Here is a 21,894-nt window from a genome sequence, read left to right on the forward strand (position 1 = left end):
AAATTACCGCTGAGGATATGTCGATGAAAGAACTGAATTCATTTAAATGGGGTTATCAAAGACCAATGTTCAGAAAAATTTAATTTATTTTTGACGTACCTGAATTTTAACAGGCAGCAGGTATTGCATATATGAAAGTTCCTCCATACCTATTATGTGAAAAGAAGGAACAATATGAGTAAAGAAGTTTTCTTCGGAGTGATATGCAAAATGAAAACAATTGGGCTCCCATTGTACTAGGCTATATACATAAGCTGACAGAATGGAGGCAATTTAAGTTTAAATGGAGCCTGTACCAGACGAGCACGTTTAATTTTATTTTCAGATCAATAGCTACTGCGACCATTTTAGTCCTTAATGTCCTATAAATGTACGCTTAAAAAAAAACCTTTCACGCTAAAATTCTGTACCGTGTTTGCGTAAAACTCCAAATGCAACTGCTTCCACATCGACAATCCTTAAATGTTACACTTAACTGACACTATCATATACACGAATGCAAGACGTCGAAAATATCCTGCAGGATGCACTCTTCGGATATATTTTACCAAATAGCAGACGGCAAAATAATTACATTGGTAATGGACCTAACATTTTGATAAAATCTGAAGTTGATGTTTAATCATTTTGTAACATACTATACATAAAAAAGCCAACCAAGTGCGAGATAATAATTTTGTATAGATATGAAATCAAATAATATAAAAAAGAAACAACTGGACAATATGAACTCGAGTTCAGAGGTTAACTAGTAATATAAAATCGCGAAAACCACTAAAACGTACAAGAGAATTTACTCTGTAATAAATATTTCTGTAAAGTGAGATTATATTCCAGAAATAATTTCTTTTTTCATAATGCAAATATCAGTAGTTCCAAAAGGATTTACATATATACGACGAGTATTTCTGGAAATATAGGTAAGGATATACCAGAATAAAAAATCAATTTTGTTATAATCTGCCCCCTATAGGATTTTTCTACAAATATTTAAGCGATTCAATAAAAGCCAAAATTAAAATTTCTGTCAAGCGATTTGTGAAAAACGACTGTGACAGAGAGTCTTCCAAGAAATAATATTTTTCATCATTACTTTTCATGTTTAAAAGGAAGGAAAATGATTTGTTTATCGGAGTTCTGACACTACTAATTCGTAAAATTCTTTCCGATAAGAATAAGGTGAATTTTACCGCAAAATTTTCCCATTGGATTTCTCTGTTTGAAAATTTATTAGAGTCGCTTATCTGGTTATCCTCGTTAGATACAATTTGGATCAATACAACGCAAAGGGAGAAGCAGCAGAAGTCCACGATCTAGAAAATTTATCACCTTTTAAAGGCAGAGTCTAATAAAAGAAATGATTGGGTCGTCGTTGTGAACGATTAAAAACAAGTGTAACCTCAAGTTTTACTGGTCCAGGTTGCAAGATCAATACTCGATACTAGATTGGATTTATGTTTTATACTACTATATCCTCATCAACTGAAATGTTTATTGCACTAGCCGTATGTGTAGCAAAAATACGTAAAAAAATATTACGCTTGATAACAGGATTAAAATTCTAGTCGTAAATTATTAATAAACGAAAATGGAACGCTGTTGTTATAAATCAAATGATTATGATGTTATTTTCCGTTTTTAATTTTAATCATTTCATCCATTAAAATGGCTTTAGATTAGGCTAGGTTTGGTTCATCTAGTTCTGATTTTCGATTTTAGGAAGCTCAAAAACCGCACCACGTACCAAAATTTCAACGAAATCGGATTTAAGTGTACTAATCGAGACTTTTATCGTTATGCATTATTTAACATTTCTCCTGATGTAACATCGACGGAGGCAAAGTAAAATTCGATTAAGGATATAGGGTATTAGAGGGCGGAAAGTTCAAGTTGAAACCGCTTTTCGATTTGTTTTTGTCTTCGCTCGTCTGAAAACCATAACCGCAGCATTCTTTTATTCAATTTCTTGTCTATATGTTTCTGGAAATGTAACATAGAAAATAAGAAGCTGTACGTAGAGGATTGAGAGATGTATGTAGGTATTTATAACGATACGTCTGTTCGGCCTTAAAGCCACTGGGGTTATGGCTTATAACAACGGTATTTCGAGTTCAAACCTTTGTGATGTGGTAACTGGTCTAGAAAAGGAGATTAAAACTTTCGAGCGAATTTTGAATTTTCCTCTATTCGTTCATGTTGTATTCAAGTTGAAGGATTTCATCGTCAGTAAAGTTCTTATGATCATAACTGGCCCTTTATTTCTAAAAGGACTTACATATCAAAAGTACATAGAAAACAAATGTACCCTGGACGAATATCCATGCTACTCAGAAATAGATAACAGGTATTTATGTAGATATTTAAATTGTGAAATCCTACAACCAGATAATAGAAATAAATACGAGCACAACTTTGTATCTTCTCAAGTACGTTGTTACGTAAAAGAGCCTAACATAAACATAAACATAAACCTAGCCTATAATACCTACTACGTTCAAATAATAAGATAATTTAATTTTGATCAGCTATTTTCGGGGGTAAATAATGAGACAAATCAATACTCCCTGTAAAAGATACAGAGAGAAGATGTCAGATGTCATGCATTATTGATGGTTAATGTGTAATATCAAATATAAAGAATTTTTTACATTATTATTTTAATACGTACTTGTTCACAGTTAAACCCTTAATTGGTAAAGGTATAAAAAGAATAATATGGAAACCCGTTTTTGATTTTTCATTTTTTTTAATGTTTAATTTGAAAGGGGATGACTCTTCACTGCTAATGTTGTTTATGTTTGAAAAAATTGTAGCACACACATACACACGTATGCATGTACATTAGGGCCATCATTCAATTTTGGAAATTTTACAAGTATGTTTGTTCTTCAGTCATTTAGCAGAGCCAACGGTAGCACATAACGTTATTAGGTTAATTAGTTCAGGCCGCAGAAAATTGCATAAAATAAATTAATGCAGTAAAACGGAGAGAGAATGAACATTCGGGATTCCTAGCGCGCGGTTCCCGATTTCGAGGAAACGGTAGACTTTTTGATTTTGGCCCTCTACCCTCGGTGAGCCAATTCAACGCGAAATCTTTTAATTTATGGTTTGCGGCGTGGACAAAATTAATGCAATTAGATAATGTACTCTGCCGGAACAAATTAAGATATCTTTCCCGTATTTTAAACGTTTCCTTGCATCGTTCTGTTCCAATCAGGCAGAAAACAATTCATTTTCCCTGTTAAGAAAAGCGAATTTCGTTCGCACAACAAATAACTTGGAGATATGCCACCTAATAATTTATTGTATTTCTAGAAACGCCAAAATAATTATATATTAGGAGGTTATACAATCCTGTAGAATTAAATTAGCTTCGCAAAAATAGGTTAGTAAATATTTGTACTATTAGTAACCACATTAGAAACAGACTTAAAGTTAGTATATATTATGCAAGGTATTACTATCTGCTGTTAATTTTCAGTAGAAGTTACAAGAGCACCGAAAAGTTTTGTCCTTCACCATCGAAGGTAGAGTTTCATGGAGATATAAACATTAAAAGTAGCGCTATAACGGATTCAGAAATAAACTAGAAACTGACCTGTTAAAACTTATCATTTTTACTCAAAGTTTAACATTATACTATACTGCCCACTAATCGTAAGTTAATCACTAGGCTGATAGTGCTAACTTTAGTCGACCCTAAAACTGAAAATATTTGTGTTGCATTATAGGATTTTATACGTTTTATACATTTAAATTTAAATACGCCCCGAGGTCCGGCTCTATAAAATGCGAAAACACTGCCCCAGTCCACAATAAAACCTTTTTCGTGTTATCAAACTTGGAAATGCTTAATACATATATCTCCTTCAAGCTGGGAAGTCTTCTATTGGAATAACATCAAAATTTCATGGCATTATCTCATAAAAAAGGAAACAAAATCTTCAAGTACGAAACGGATGTTCGTCTATTTTCAAACCTGTATTACCCGAAGGTTTCCGTTCACGTAGTGAAACGACTTTGCAGAATAATGGTTGAAAGTACGTATTAAATTTAAAATGACTACTTTCATACAGTATGAGTAGAAAGTGAAAAAAACTACCGTACTTTACGAAGGCCGTAGTTGGAAATATTTTTCAGGAGGGGGTTTTTGTTTAAAATATTCAAATAATAAAATTGAATTAATAGAAACAAAAGCGGTAAATAATGAATGATAAAAATGGATTAGTGAGATCAAAGGATTAAGTTTATTCGTCTATCCTGATCGCCTTGTGACATATATAAAGTGTTTAGGATAGGTTACGGTACGGTACGGGAGATCGTGATTATTAAAATGTTAAGTCCAAATTTGGACGGGTTTAACTAGTGTATATTGATTTTCTTGGAGAGCTGTCACAGAAAAATTGAAAATTTCAGAAATTGTTTGGTTTTGACTGGTGCATTTTCTATTTGAAGATTAACCGATTATATAAATGTTTGTCCTTGTTCAAGCGTAGCTAAATTGCATGTCTATGTGCTTAGATCGTTCATAAGATTTACGATGAAGAACTGAGAGAAAGTGTAAACGGTTGTAATAAATTGGTGATTACATTTCCTCTAATAAAACAGGACTGCCCTGTCGCAGATTAATCATTCAATTTTGATAGAACGTATGTAAAACGATTCGGGTTCTAGTGTAGTGGAGAGTCGACCCTTTAAGTCTAACGGATGGTGTAAGAGGATATTTGAGAATACATAAAGATAAATGAACGCAAGTTTAACAGGAGAATCCTTCGTAGCCGCTATTATGGTCCTGATAAATCAGGTAGACTGGAGGTGCTCTTGCCAAGAGTAAAAAATTTGAAATATTGCCCCGTACTTTCCCTGCGTAAAACATCTAATCTCGTTCGTATCCTGAGAAGTTCACAGTTCATCATTGCGCCCTGCGACGTTCGCAGTTGAAAAAAAAAAAAGAATTCAAGTTTCTAACTTTTATCTCTTTAAAGCGGAAAATATTTAAAATATGATATTAGAGCGTGAATACAACTAAACTTGTCTAACAAACGTGGAAAAGTTTTGACGTGGCAAGAAAGTTGAATAAGTTCCCATGTAATAGCTTTTCAAATACCTGTTACAGTATTACGTTACATAGCTGCTGAAAACAATTTCCCGTAATAACAAACTTTACTAATTAAATCTATATCATTTAATTTTCAATGCTTCTCATATTAGGTGCAATGTGTTCTCGAATAAAACCGCATTTGCTCCGCCGACAATTTTAAAAGTAAAGATAGTTAGACGTCTTCATCTACTAGTCAAAGAATTAAAGGATTACATTACCAGAAATTAGTTAATTTTCAACTATTAAATTAGGTTGATATTACACGGTAACTGCTTGGTACACAGAATTTATAAAATAATTTTTCGCATCGTTAACTAGAATCTCTGGAAAATTTTCATTTATCTAGGTTTTAATAATGTTGCCAATTTGCAAAAAATGAAAAAGACTATCTATATATCTGCAGCACGGATTATTAATCGACAAATTTTTCTGCAAAAATAGAAGCATAAAATGTATTTTGAAAATTACCTACTGATATAGAAAATTAATTTTCTTTTGTTAATTTCGTTCTGTTTTTCNGCACTAAAATACGTGTCATCAGCGTGAAGTTTTAATCTTTCTTCAAATACCTACTGATATAGAAAATTAATTTTCTTTTGTTAATTTCGTTCTGTTTTTCCGGAAAAACGCGCCTGAAAGTGTGTCATTGTAGTAGGTACAGTGAATTCACAAATTTTTCACCTTCACTTAATTGCAGACTTTCAATGCGAAATAATTTAAAAATTTCATAATTTTCCTTAACGGAATAAATTAAGCGTCAGTCAAATCTACGGGGAGTTTCCAATGAACCTTGTGATTTTGAGACGTAAATGGGATATTTTGTAAACAAACTTTCTGATAGGAATAAAATCAATATAGCCGACGAGAAACACATGTATAGATAGAAAATCGACTGTGAAATTATAGATGAAACGTCCTAGTTTTGCGCATAGAAAAAGAAAATCGTTTTTACAAGGGACTAAGGTGAAATAAACCAGAAAGATGCACAGCACGGCGTAACAATGTACTTTCATTAAATGATCAAAGGAGGAATAAATTAAGCGTCCGTCAAATATACGGGGAGTTCCCAATGAACCTTGTGATTTTGAGACGTAAATGGGATATTTTCTAAACAAGTTCTCTGATAGGAATAAAGAAGAACACATGTAAATTAGATAGAAAATCGAACTACGCTTACCTGGCAGTGTGAAATTGCAGATGAAACGTACTAGTTTTGCACATGGAAAAACAAGAACGTTTTTACAAGCGACTTCCTAAGGTGAATTGAAACAGAAAGATGCACACAACACGGCGTAACAATGTAATTTCATTTAACGATCAAAGGAGGCATCTTACTCGGCGTATTAAACTAATCCCCTTTGGAATTACTTACTGAAAATGTGTCAGATATATGCATGTACAGTATTGTTCTACACTACACAGTGAGAAAACTGGATAGCGACGTGTATTATGCATATCCCTATACCCAATACAAGATCAAGGATGCCACTGTACATCGTTTTCGGGAAAGTAGGTGACATTTTCAGATAGAAGTTGTTGAAAAAAATTATTCTATACATTCACCAAATTATGCGTTTTTGTTCGCACAACATAAAAATAAACCATTTCGAGAAGGAAACTCCTAACTTCTATGTTCGCTGATAGCTTTGCCACCTGTATTAACTATATTGAGTTTTATATTTAGCTACAAAAATTGTATAAATATACCTATTCTGATGCAATTTTAAGAAACAATATAAATATAACTAAATTTATATTATTTTTAGGGCTAACAAAACGACATTATAAAATATGTCGTCGGATGTTGGCCGGAAACTTTGACGATCACCCTGTATTTTCAATGCCTAATATGTATATTATACCTTAAATTTTTCAGTTACTTTTTCAGTTTGAAGTGGGTAGATTAAACGAAAGAAACAGCAAATACATTAAATATTTCATAGAGTTATTTTGCTGCCAAAATGGCTTAGAATAAATATAATAAAATATTTATATCCTGTTTCCCGTGCCTTCTTTCAATAATATCAGCCAGACAATAAACAGAAGACACAATAGAATAAAAAAAAATCAGAAACGAATCCCAAGAAGTTAATTCGTAACAAGCACGGTATGTTAATCTGAAGGGTTATGTGAGAATTAACGGCAATCCCTTGGGAAATTCTGGATATTCATATACGTCTACCCCTCTTATGATCAGTATAAATGAAGGATAAAATAGGATTGTATGAAACCGCGAAACATTATACCCGTACCGATACTTATTAACATTCAATCCGATCCAAAATGTTAATAAATAATTAAATTTCATCTCATTTCTACAGAAGCGTAGTAGGGTTTTAATTTGATCATTGCATTAAGAAAAAATTTCATTAAAAATTGAGAAAAAATCTCATTTTATATTTATTAAATAATCTCATTATATTAAGAAATAATCTTATTATATTGAGAAAAAATTCGTTATAACGAGAGTGAAGTATATATCTAATTCAATGATCGGATTTCAAAATTGATTTAGATAATTCTTGCTGTAAATACTAGCAAGGACATAGCAATGACAATACTCATTTCGTTTGCGATATCTTTTCCTACCGTAACCTAGCCTAACCCAACCTATGTAACTGAACAATGTTTTTATCTAATTGCTTAGGATCATAAGGTTACGTAAGGAAAAGACACCACCCACGAAGTGAGTGTTGTCGTTGCTTTGTCTTTATTTTTGTTTACACCTTTGCGAACAAAAAAGGAACGGAGAAATTATGTACCGACATCACTCGAATTAACTGTAACTGGCTGTGAGAAGCGAAGCCCATCAATTCGGAATTCTGATCACTGGATTAGTTCACGCTAAACTTTACGAACGGAACTTCTCGTTATAATGAGATTTTATTCTCAACTTCTTTCCCAATGTGAGATTATTTCTCATTACAGCGAGGTAAAGTCATTATTAAGAGAAAATTAAAATAATTATTAGGTCTCAGGACACCTTAAACTACTTTATTTCGGAATAAAATGTTTTTCTTGTTAAAGAATTTGCATGTTAATATAGATCAATAACGTCGATTATGAAACTAAGATTAAAGATATCGCTTTCGACGTCGTAGTTTGCGACACTAATTCCAAATCTGATTTCAGAATTTCTACAATAATTCATGATTTTGAATCTGGATTTTTTGAGTTTACGACGTAAATAATCGTCCCTTTTTTCGCTGTGTAATTTATGTCGCAGATGTTGTAAATTAAAGACATGGTTCACGAGTACCTACCTCTTAAAACTATTAATTATCCTTAATTAACCTTTTTAAGCATAAAATCATCTTTTGCCAGATAATTTCCATTATAAATTTCTTAGATAGCACTAAAATACGTGTCATCAGCGTGAAGTTTTAATCTTTCTTCAAAAGTTTGGAATGATAGTAAAAGTGTAAATAAGTCCTGTTAACTCCTTTACGGGCTCAAAACTAGAAAACCAAACTTTGCTTCTTCAACTTCCAAAGTGTCTGACCTGTTTTTTTTGATTCAATTTACATGTTTAAACGCTAGGAATATTTTACAGCAGATTTCAATTAAAATGAGAGGCGTATGTTTATAAAATTTGAGATATTTAATGTTCAATAATGATTCAATTTGAGCTTTAACCGATTTAACTAACAAACGTTTTGACGTGATACACTTGGTATGAACTTGTAATGGGGCAATGAGCTTTTGGGTATTGGTTTCGAGACATATTCACCAGGAAGGAGGTAGGTTAGTTAATGTGGGTAATGCGATAGCTTATAACCGACTCGATAATTACAATAATTACGATGATTACCAGATAACGAGTTTTAAGTTCATTGCCTCGAGGGAGGCTATAGGTCTAAATATGAATTCACAAAAAGGACCTAAGGACCCCAACGTTTCCATGGTAAAATAACTAATTAATGTTCCTACTAAATTTTCTGATGTCAATGCTCGCCGTTAATCAAACTGATAATTTTATACGGATGAATTGGCAAAATTAAATCCTTCCGGTAAAGAACTTACAGTTAGCATTTCGCAATAATATCGGGGCATCTGCTAATTTTAACTTAAATAAAGAATTGAGCGGAGGAACTCGGCAAAAAGGAAAATCAACTCGCCGCGTTCTGGAAGGGCGTAACTCAAGATTTCGAAAGCGGAACAATTATTTTTGTTTGAGTAAAAACAAACAAAAACATTGCCATCGTCTACGTTCAAGAGATGACATTTATTTAAGAATTCAGAATTATTTAATTAAATTGTTTTACTACGAGAACCAGAATACTGTGTACCTGTAATAAGTTTGCAAGGCGGAGTTATTTTAAAAATAGATGCACTTTTTCGAGTACCTAGTGTTCCATATTTTCAGTTGACATTTCAGCGGTAATTTTTTAAATTAAATAGTTTCAAATTATTAGCAGGATTCTGGTAAAAATGGGAAAACAGAAACTCGAGGAATTTACGCAAAATAAGAACTGCTACTACGATAAAGTAGGCAGAGAGCGGTTTTTATACTTTAGTAGCTAATGGAAGCTATTAAAGTGTCATAACCCTCTATATGCATAGACATTCCTAAAACTTCTTTAATAATAATCAATAATCGTCGAGGGTTCCCGAGTTCTACACTTTTAAGCCAATCACAGTCAATTTTCTTCAACGTAAATGCATCGAACGATTACTTGCATGAAATAATCTAAAATAAATACAATGTAAATTTTCTATACTCAGCGTATGCGTTTTTCTTTGGTTGTATAGCTTTCATCATACAGGTAAGGCAAAACACTCACCGAACATGGAAATTACACATTTAATTGTCATTAAATTACACGTGTTCGGCGTAAAATATGTCGTATGTATTACAATTTGTGTAAATGTAGGAGGGAATTATACCTATCCTTAATTTTTCTTGGATTTTAAACTCTCTGAAAGGCATGATTTCCTGGATTTTGGAATATTTGTAAATACGTATTTATATTCGTATTTAAGAAATGCTTAGTGGAGTTTCGATTAAACACTTAATGTACTTACTTACTACATTTTTAGATGGAAAACTGTTGTGTAAATTTTCTTTACTTTTTGTTTCTTTCTTATTGACAAACAACCACAGAAAAAAACAACGTGCTACGTGTAAACATTTTTCTTCTAACTAGTTGACTTGATAAATGACTGGAATTGTTTCAAATCATCACTCGCTTCTCTTGTTCGTCTTCCACCCTTTAAATAAAAAACCTCACATCATGCGCATCTTTAAGACAGACACACACACATACACACGACGATATCCCCTAGCTTCTTGTACAACAGATTTTAACATTATTATTTAATTTTGAAGTAAAGCGTATGATTACCGAAATTGGGATTAAACATTTGCTTAGCAGTTATATTTGATGATCAATCATGTTTTATAATGATTCTCTAGAAATACGTTTTTGATAAATAATTGTCTATTATCTTATTTTGCTTCCTAAGATCAACTTTAATATTTAATAAAAGGTAAAGAAATTTCTATGAATTTTAGATCCTGACTGAAGAGCAGGTACTAAAGTTTGTTTGGTTTCTGAAAATATTTATCTAACAAGTTCGATGGAATAGATACTTTTTTATTCTATTAAAAAAAAAAAAAATGTTTTGTAACTTTACGAACGACGGCATAAACTATGGATAGCTGAAAGTATTCTGTATGTTGTTGCTGATGTATTATCGTAACTTTATGTAGGTACCTATGTAGGTACTTAAATCTGCATTTGAATAAGTTGGGTTTTAGGGATTTTCCCGAGTATAAGTACCTTCCGTCGTCTTTTTGAGCATATTTGCATGCTACTAAGATAATATTATACGGAAACATCTACTGCCCAAGAAAATGTAAACAACGGGAACGATATAACAATAGCCCGATGGTCTAGTCAAAGTAAACGATTTTATACCTCAAAGTTAAATAACACAATAAAAGGCTTTAAAACGCTTTTATAAAGGGTCTTACAGGGTTAGAAACAATTTTGAGCAAATTATTAAACCTCTACCTTTATTCGTTTTTTAAAATAGGGGTTTTGCCAACCCTAACATCAAACTTCAACTAAAAGGCAGCATAAAAGTTTAGGGTGTTTTTTTGTAGTTTCGTCAGACTTCCTAGAATCAATTTAGATTCTACAAAATTAAGTTCTTTAAGTACAAAATATGTTGCCAATTAGAGCATAAGATAGACAAACGAATATTTCACCATAAATTTGCTACAATGAATACAGATACCTACTTATACCATTGGCATGATGTCAAGCCAACATATCAATGCAGGGGTTGAATATGTGATCTGTTAGCGTGATATACATAACCTTTAGAGTATATAAAAACCAAACATTCCTTCGATTTTTATGGTTTTCAAAACGTATCCGACGTTCGAATTTTTTCTCCTTACTGTATTAGTCAAACTTCAGGATTTCCGGGAAAGTCAACATTACCAAGGAAAAAGAAGATAGTCAAAATGTTGTTTACACAAAAAAAATACCCGTGTATATCGCAATAAAATTTTTTCACGAACTCGATTTTTATAGCGGACATGTGTATCGACTTACATGACGGCTAAAGTCTAAATTATGAAATTGGTTTGGTAGCTGCTGGCTAAAGGAGATTTCATATATTACTTTCCTTGAAGTTATATTTTATTATCGTCACGAAATTGGAAGTTGGCGCCTCTGAGACCTATCCTTAAGGACAGCTGCTTTTATCCCTCTTCATTATTACTTTTTCTACCACTTCTTAGTTTACTTCTCATAATCTTCCATACATATTGCGAATACAGAAACAGCACTAAATGTAAATGCTTTTAAAACAAAGAAAAAACTTCAAAAAGTCATACTACCTATAACAAGTGACCTACATGCCTGTACGAAACATTAACCTTCACCCTATTTACTGTATCACTTTACGATATATAACTTTTTGCTCAAATTTATTTATTTATACCGAACATTTAATAGTTGTAAATAATCTCATCAGATTGTTTTTTGTCAATTGTTTCGCCAACACACTGTGGCTTCTTCGAAACATATACCGTAGTTTATTTATGAAATAGAATTAGCTTTTATTTGTGAAATTTAGGATTCACAGCAGTAGTAAGACCAACAACGACCTCCGTACAATTTTTAATCCACAACTATTGTTTCGCTACCACAATATCTTCATCAGTCGAATAATAGTACAACTAGTGGACGGGGTTATATACAAACAAATACATTAGTATGGCAGTGGGACAAGAAGTATATATGAGTGTGGCAAAACGTAACAAAAACAAATATAATTCGTAATTCTTCCTTGAAGAAAATCAAGCGAATTCAAGGCGTGATAACTTTCTTTATTGCTTTATATAATCATGCCAAATTCACCCTCACCTTATGGTAAAATTTTATAGATACGTAAAAAAGGACAATAATTATTCACTCACAATTAAACAATTGAAAAGAGAAATAAATTTTATAGTTAGATAGATCTTCACTTATCTTTGCCAATATAACTAACTGATAACTTTAATCCTTTTTCGCTATACATTTTACTGAATTTTTATTTCAATTTATATTTGTTTTTGTTAAGTTTTGTCTTGCTTTTATACTTCTACGCCCGATGAAGCTACTGTTGTAGCGAAACAATTATTTTGTACTAAAATTTCTGTATTTGTTGTTTATTTAACAAAGAATGGCAATTATTGATAGGAAATTTCAAAAGTAAACTACATTTTAGTCCTAAAATGCACCAGATTAGAGAGTATAGTAATACTTTTGATTGTATCGGCTCGGTTTAATTTGCAATCAAATGCTTTGAAAGCCAAAATTGATACTCGAATTATTCGAAATCGGATGTACAAAATTCCAAACATATCTGTCCTTAATTTGCAAAGAGGAGTTATTAAAACTCATTCGTGTCCGAATGACGTATCGCCGCCGATTTATCGAAACAATATCAATTAGGTAGCAATGGATAAATTACGAACAAGATTATTGCATAAGTTTCAACATAATTAGTATCATTAATAACTGTTGCAATTCTAATACAATGCATTCTATTATAATGCTAAATGTCAAGCTAATATTTTAGTGAACATCGCATTGAAATGTATGAATTTATTTTGTATACGAAAAGACAAAAATTCCCAAAAACCTTTTTTAATGTCATGTTTATTTTCTTCTCAGAATAAAACACCAACTGCTGTAGATCTGTATGAAATCTTAATAAAAAATGTAATGAAAAGTGAATCTTCAATTCCGAGAAATAATTTCCCTTATATTAATTTAAAACAGTTCCCGTCTTTATTGAAGAAATTTTGAAATATTGACATTCGAAAACGAACAGTTTAAATTGCATTATCGGCTTTGCTCTCTTGCCGATTTTCATTTTTTTACCGCCCAGGTCCTCACGCAAATCCGTCACAAATCCCCTCGAGCGGCCTCCTTAGTCTTTCTGCGCTCATTTTTCAGCTCGTTTCTTTAAATTTCGCTTCCACACCTCGACTTTTATACCATTCCTTTACGAGAGAAACCTCATCCCATAACCACCCTTTTCAACCAACCCCCGAACAATAACAAGACCGCTGACACAAGTGGATAGTTATATCCGCAAGATCTTGTTCGATAACTGAACGAAAACACAATGAACTTAATAATGAGATCTGAATTAATTCAATTCGCTCTATTGTAGAAACAATCCACTTATTCTAGTGCAGACGGTGTTACCCTATAAGTGTTATAAAACACACGACACATTACAGCAGATACAACAGATACAGAAACAGCTGATCGATACCTGCTTCTGATATTACCATTATAAGATGCCTATCAAGCTAGCATATCTGCAACTCAGAATCGCACAACGATTTACATTAGAATTTCGTACTTTTTTTGAGCTTATTTGGTACTTTATTCTTTATATGAAACTTAGGCCGAGGTAGAACACCTACGCCAAAATTGTTCCTAAAAGTATGTATGATATAATTTAGAGCTTTTTGAGTACTTCTGGAAGAACTATTACCAATATGAATAACCACATCCTACATGTTATAAAATTATGTTTTCTATCCTCGAGCTGTCAAACCATAAAATAAATCACTGCTTGAAAAACATTACAGGTCTAGTAAGGTATCTTATCATTGCCAATAAAATTATCAATAACATCACTGCAATTTTCTGGTTGATACTAAATTATTTTTCGGTGTGTAGAGGTTTATAATATAATAAAAGCGAGAAGGAACACGTCACTGGATAGAGTATACTCTCCTTCCACTTCAATACCTTTTGGCACACGAATGGGACGACAATTATTGTGAGTTTAATGATAATTTTGTTTGCAATGGCAAGAAATCTCACTATACTAGCAATATTCTTCAAAGGACCTTGTTAGATCCTCACGGAAAATGGACCTAATCTTTGGATTCTGATAGTTTTCGACTCATCTTTTTGAGATATGGTCTTTAATGTTGCATTCTTCAGTAAGGACTTTCAATGAACAATTAAACCTATTATAAGACCTTCAGTCTGACGACTGGTTGGACACGCACCACTCTCTACTTTGAGCCAATCTTCGCATTTCTAAAAAACTAGAGCAACATACATCTCTAATTATTTCCATACAGTAATCTTCTAACATAGGTATACTTCTGTCCCTCTAAACTCCTGTTTTTGCTTCTAATATGTCTCTAACTAGTCCTTCTTCAAGTTTGTGTAAGCTTCCTACCTACTAATTTTGCCTATTTCGTACCGGTTTCCATAACGCCCTCTGTTCTATTCTTTTTAATATCCTCTCATTTAATTAATCAGTTAGATCGCATTTTCTTTGCTATAAAGGACGCTATGGAAGCCAATATTAGGCGAGATAGGTTGGTAGGACACCTTCTCAGGTATGAGGGGCTAGTTAAAGACATATTAGAATCAGAAACAGGAGTTAAGAGGAATTGAGGTAGACCTAGGTTAGATTAGTCTTTATAAATAGTTAGGGATGTTGGATGATCCAATTTTGGGGAAACGCGAAGATAATGATGATGAAACAGAAACTTACTTACATATCAATTGATATGATAGAAAATTCGCTTAATTAGTCAGTTGTTGCAATTCCTGGAATATTTTCTTATTGCTGGTAGGTATAATTTATTGAATGACGTAACTTTCCGTTTGATTAGTGGATATTACTAAATAATAGAGAATAGAAAACTGTACAGCAATTTGGAATAAATGTAATCGAAAATACAGAGTTGATGAAAAATTACGTGAATGTAAAAGACGAGTTCGAAAGAGTCAGAGATGTTTGTTTGCAAGGGATGGTTGCTTTACAGACGTTAATATAAGCGACTCGGAGCCGTGTTTATTCGTTAGAAGTGGTTGTGGTATTATAAACGTTTCTTTGCGAAATGAAGCATAAAACGGATAAACATTTCTTTTCTTTTTGTTTCAGTTGATGCGCTTAAAGGATTAGACGCAGAAGAAAAGGGAGAACTAAATCGCTTTATGGACTTTCGGGGGGAGAGGACGGAGTCCTTTATGAATTCTGAGCAACTACCACTTTTATGCAACATTGATACTTCCTAAGAATGCACAATGAACAGAAGAAGGTTCAAGTAGCGCGAGTGTGATACAGAAAGAAAGAAAGAAAGAGAAGAAACGCCGAGAGAAAGGGATAAAAAGCAAAATTGACGGGTCGACCAATGCTCAGAACAATAATCCATGTTTGTATATGTCTCCTACCAATTATCCTTCTTCGTGAAGCCAAAGTCGAGGATGAAGGTCGCTATTACTCACCTATACATTTCACCGAAGGTATGTATAGACCTCCCTTTGAGAATTAGCAGGCAAAAATATAAACCACTGGATAATTAGCCGCAAATTAGCTGCGACCCGGGAAACCCGAAAACCAGTTTCCATGTTAACTTCATTTCAAGCTGTAAAGTCGGTTAGGAAAAACTTAGGCAGCTAGAACTGGTCTCATAATTAGTAGCTAATTAACCGCTGATGATGTAGACTATTAACCGAAGGGTTCTAATTTTATTTTTCAAAATAGTGTCTTTCTTCCATCTTGAGGACTCGACAAACTATTATATTAAGGAGGGATTATTAGCCGCGATTATCATGTCAATATCAAAAAATGAGTTCATTTGTAGCTATCATCCAAACTAGTTTTCGGGTTTCCCGGGTAGCGGGTAGCGACTAATTTTTGGTTTTCACGGCATATTTGAGCAAATATTCAAAACATCCTTCATGTCCCTCTTAGAGTGTTTGACTATAATTTCACTCAATGTAGTGTATGTCGAATCGTTAATATGGAAAAATAAATTTGAACCCCTAGTTAGTAGTTTACATAGTTAGCGGTTAATTATGAAACAGGTTCTAACCGATTTTATTTTTTTTTTTAGGATTTTCCGGGTTGCGGAAAATTTTTGGCTTTCACGGCTAATTTGCGAATAATTATCCATTAGTATATATTTTTACCATGCTAATTTCAAAGGGGTTATATAGATATTTAAAATTTTTACATAAATATGCATACATACGAAACAAAGAGTAAACCACTAAAAAATGAATAGGTTTCGGTAAGAAAGGTTTAAACACAGGAGGAAGCTTAAACTTCCCTAGCATCAAGTGACTCAAAATTTCTTTCTGTTCATTTTTTTTTAAACAACTTTTATAGTTGGAAGTCGGTTACTATAGGTCCACCCTTAAAGATAGAATGTGATGGAGAAATTCCCTATAGACTATCCATTCTATCCACTAAAAATCCAAAATGTCAGCGAAAAGGTACTGGAAAGTAACTTCTTCTATCTTTGTTCTAATATATTAAATTAACTTGATAAAGGAAAACATGTAAAGCGGAGAGTCCAAAAAATGTAAAATTGTTTCGTCGTAGGTATCAAATTTCCCTATCATTTGTTTTCTTTCTCTTTTAATTTACCTGTCCATTATAAAAAAGAAATTAAAATGTTTTACAAACAACAAATTCTATTAGGTATATCAATCATCTGTAAAATACACAAGGAAAAATAGGTATATTTGCTGTAATATGCTTTCGATGATCATTTATTTCACCGCACTGTGGTCAAATAAATTATATTTTGTAATTAAAATTGTATTTAATTATGAATTTAAATATTAATTTGGAATTTAATGAAACTTTTGATGTGGTAATCAGACATTAATTATTCGCAGCATATTCATTTTTATACCTACATATTTTATTTAAACGAAACATTAAAATTAAAAAACTATGTTGTTGACTAACAAATCTACCCGACAACCAAGCACTTAGTGGTTTTGAAAATTTTATAAGTTTCTTTAGAAAGTGTGGCTATTACATACAACCCTATTCGTTCCTGAATAATTATTCTTACGTTCAGATAAGCAAACGGGATCTCTGCAATTTCCCTAAGGGCTCATAAATTTCATAAACAGTGTGCATTCTCCTTAGTCCGCCTCTGCATGTATTCACAACGATGCTTCAAGTGCTTTTTGTCTGTTCATAGTTAATACATACCGACTTACCCACCAAAAGCATTATAATTATAATGCATATATCAATACATTAATTAATCCAATTTTTATCAAAAATTAGATCAAGTACCTAGGCAATTAAACAAAATATAACGAAAAGAAAGTAATAATTACCAATCAAAACCATAAAAAAACATTATTTTGGGTTGGTCTACCTTAAATAATATTAAAAAATTGAGTAACTTTCAATTTTTAAATGTTGTTTATTTCAATGCTCCATTGCCGGTGTTGTCAATAATCTGTAATACAAGAGAAACAGCATGGCAGCCGGCAAAGCTACGAAATGTTATTAAATTACGTAGAATCATGTAAAGACATGTTGCTGGATAGTTTCTTCTCCTTGTATATGCAAAAATAAAACAAATGAATATTGGTCAATCACTGACTATATTCAAATTAAACATAAAAATGATAAAACTTACCGAATCCTAACAACCCGACAGGCTAGAATCGGCGGCAGTCGAACGACAAAATGCGATTACGTTTAAATTACGATAGATAGAAACGAATTACTATGTTTACGAATAAAAACAATAAAAATGGAAAGTAATTACACACACACACGACACAATCACTACTTGTAAAACAAATTAATTACATCCCGATTTAGGAGAATTTCCTACAATCAACCGCTCCACGCCGTTACCGAACACCTAGAAAGAGGTGTGATGACCCCACTCCTTAATATAGGCATATGCGATTTCATAGATGCCAAATTATAGAAATAAAAAGTTACACTGTTTACATACGGGATCATAGAATTTATAGGTCAACCCACTGATAAATGCATAAGGGGAACATAATAGATCTATANTAACGAAGTGCTTCATATTCTTCCATTTTCCAACGAAAATTCTCAACCCACCGTATTTCTATAAACGTTAAGCTACGAAAGAATATTTTGAATACAGTATTACTTTGTGTATTTTCTCAACTCCAGTTTCGACTTACTTACTTCCTAAATCAACTTCACAAGGGAAAGCAGAAAAGGGCATTAGCACTTTCGGACAATGGAGTATTTATACTAGCGAGACTCAACATCTGCTAAGAAAGTAAATCAATCTTATAGGGTGGAAAGAAAGGAAATAAATCTGTGTACAGATTTCCAGTGATTAAGAAATAAAAACCTACCACTATATCACAAAACATCTATTGCTTGTCATCCCTAATACCCGAAAAAGAAACAATTCATTTTTTATTACAGCATAGGGTGGTTGCTGGAAGCTTTGGATAAATTAAAGGATTTCGAAGATGTTCGAAAAAGTCAGTATTTAAATTGAACAAGTTTAAATTTAAATACAAGTAGTCAGTATTTAAAATGCAATTGGACAGTATTACACCTTTAGTTGGCACTATGTCAAGTCCTATGAAATAAAATAAAAAAATAAAGAGAAATTAAGAAGCAGACAAAAAGGAGAGCATCGGCCGGAAACAGGACAAATATTCCGAAAACACAAGAAACTCTGGTGATCGCGAAATAATCGATAAAAGATTATAAATTAGCCTCCAGTGATGCTTTTTGATTTCAATTGACTCTGAAAACTCTAAAATGCACGCAATACTCCGAAGGAAATGAAAAGAAAATCCGGTACATTATAAAACGTTCTCGTAATTGGTATAGGCCAAAGAGATATTTTTTAAGTTTAAAAAATAATAGGAAGATATAACATTTGCAATGTATTGTAAAGAATGTATTGATTTATATTGACTAAGTTCGAGTAGACTACCGTGGCAGGTTCAGTAAAATTTCATTTAAAGAGAAAAGGACGGGGTCACTGCAAATCTTATGCCAATTGTTCATGTTCATTATTTTTTTATATTTTTTTTTTTAAGGGAAAGAAAGAAATCCAAATAAAAGAAAATTTATTAGTCATTCTTTTATTTTCTGTTTTTAATTTGTAACGTAGCAGGTTTGTAAAACGTCTTCAATAAAATACCCTAGGCGCTTATAAAAATGTAACATATTGCAAATGAAGCGTATAGCATTTTCTGAACTTGATAGATCAAGCGTGAAGTGTTAAAACAATAGCAACGAGTTTTCCAATGAATGCCTTATTAAAAAAGATGGCAACCTAAACCCGATTCATTCCTTTAGATAACAGTCTTTTCATGTAAGAACTTTTAGGTCAAGTGACAAAAATGAAACAGCTTTCAATTCAAAACTCAGCCGTTAATCAATTCCTTACTACGTGAAGGAAAAACAATTGGAAAGGCAGCTTTCAATTAATCATCGGCTTTTTAATAAAATACAACGTGCATATTGCGAATCGGGGAAATATCACTTTATATGTACAATTTGCTACTATTTACACATAAATAAATAACGCATTTTCTATTAGATATCAAAATAATAACGAACTTTCTATTTGATACACGAACGGGTTTAAATAATTGAAAAATGCTGATTATTTAAATGGACAAACAATTTGGCTTCATTATTGAACAATTTCGGTCGTTCAATTCCAAAACGTCAGTTATGTTTCAATTTTTATCGACTGTTTTGCCGAAATGGTTGGCGAGAATCTCTAAATTGCGAAACAATTAATTTAATGCAACAGCGACTGCAGCAACGAAACACTGTCGGATTTTAGAGCCGTGAAGATCGTTTTAATCAATTCTAAAAAAATCGTAAATTTATTATTACAGGAATGGTCGATTTGTGGACAAAAAGTTTACGCGGTTGTCAATGCCCTTTTAACACCACGTCAAACGATTGTGCGTGTTGTGAGAAAAATGGGGGATGTCACTGTGGAAGTGCTGTTCCAACTCGATGCTCTCAGTGTGGTCTACAACAATATTGTGGAGGAAGTAAGCTATATATATATATAAAATATTTTATTTTTGAAATTCACATTTTTGCGCGTTAAGAGTAAAATTTAAAAATGCAACGGAAATGAAAATAGGGGTAGAAGATTGCGTAACAGTTATGAAAGAGTAAATAACCGGCAAAGTACAGGTACATGATTGTAGGACTGACTTATATAAGTTTAAAAAATAATAGTGACTTTTTTAAGTAATTGATCTATCTCATCGTCCGCTATTTTTAATTTTGGAAAAATAATATGTATTTTATATTAACATTTTAATAAAAATTTTCGTAGTTTGATAATAAAGAAACTGGTTTTTCACGAAGTGGAAAACAGATATTGAGTTTTTTAAGTCAATGCAATATTGGTGTTAAAAGAACATTTATTAAAAAAACTACAGCCGAAGTTTCGCCCACGTTGTTGGTTTTCTTAGGCTTCAATGTAAGATAGAAATTAATATTTTAATGAATAGGCCACATAAAGATCAATGTGACTCATTCTTTTTATTTAATACAAACTACGGGAATAATGATCAATAGGAAGATGGATATCCTTAAAATCGTAGCATTTTCATTGTTCTTTGTTTCAAGGAGAAAGAACGATTTTATATGATATATTTTGAGTAATTTTCACTTTAACCCTATCTTTGCCGATTAATATTCAGGACGCATGTTTCGCTGATTGAGAAATATCCTTTATTACTTCTATACGTTATCCTTTTATANTTTAGGGATGTTATAGATTATACCTACAATTAGATTAAGGGTAAAACATCTACAGCTTTATTTACATACCATTTAAATCCGTTTTTTTTATTCGAAGGACAGCTTATAAGATTAAAAATTTAATGAAGAATGTATAAATTAAATTTAGAAAATAATAGTTATAAATTTGTCATATTCGGAAATGTTAGAAATTAATTGATTTAAATATAATCATACACTAATTGAGGAATAAAATGAGTTAAGTAACTCCCTATTTCTTATTACTACAGATTTTCCTTGTTTAACTTTGCTATATCTACTAGGTATAAAATAGGGATACAGCAATTAGCCGAAACTTTAGTAAAAGTGAGTTGCTTAATAGTAATTGGTTGTTTAATAATACTTTTAGACTTTATAAAAGAAAGCTTTTACACCCAATATTTAAAATAGTTTGAAATTTGAATTAAATTCATGTTTCTCTGTAAGTAAATCGGTCATGACTTCGTATGTTCATTTATACGTATTATAAATGTTCTGTCCGCTTGTCCAATATAGAATATGTTTTAACATTTGCTTAAAATTTCCTGCCCTTTTAACTTATTCTGAATACAAGTAGTAGCTAACCGTCTTTCCTCACTATTTCACAAATTTATTGATATAAAGTAATGGTTAGATGAATATATAATTGATCAAATTATGAAGCAGTTCATTTTTGAAAGCAATACAACTGTTGACTGTAAAAGTACATATATATATATATATAT

The 21,894-nt window shown here is 32.1% G+C and overlaps 1 protein-coding gene across 1 annotated transcript in view; it reads left to right on the forward strand.

Annotated features, from left to right (window-relative positions):
- The window catches only part of LOC108735205, a 69,934-nt gene that overhangs the window by 36,630 nt on the left and 11,410 nt on the right, over window positions 1–21,894 (forward strand). The window contains exons 2-3 of the mRNA XM_025978169.1: window positions 15,533–15,894; window positions 20,266–20,427. Of these exons, the coding sequence (XP_025833954.1) occupies window positions 15,783–15,894; window positions 20,266–20,427 (274 nt within the window). The 5' untranslated portion in view covers window positions 15,533–15,782. The remainder of the gene's footprint in view (window positions 1–15,532; window positions 15,895–20,265; window positions 20,428–21,894) is intronic.

Source organism: Agrilus planipennis, unplaced genomic scaffold (genome assembly GCF_000699045.2).
Source record: "Agrilus planipennis isolate EAB-ADULT unplaced genomic scaffold, Apla_2.0 scaffold15, whole genome shotgun sequence".
Lineage (NCBI taxonomy): Eukaryota > Metazoa > Arthropoda > Insecta > Coleoptera > Buprestidae > Agrilus > Agrilus planipennis.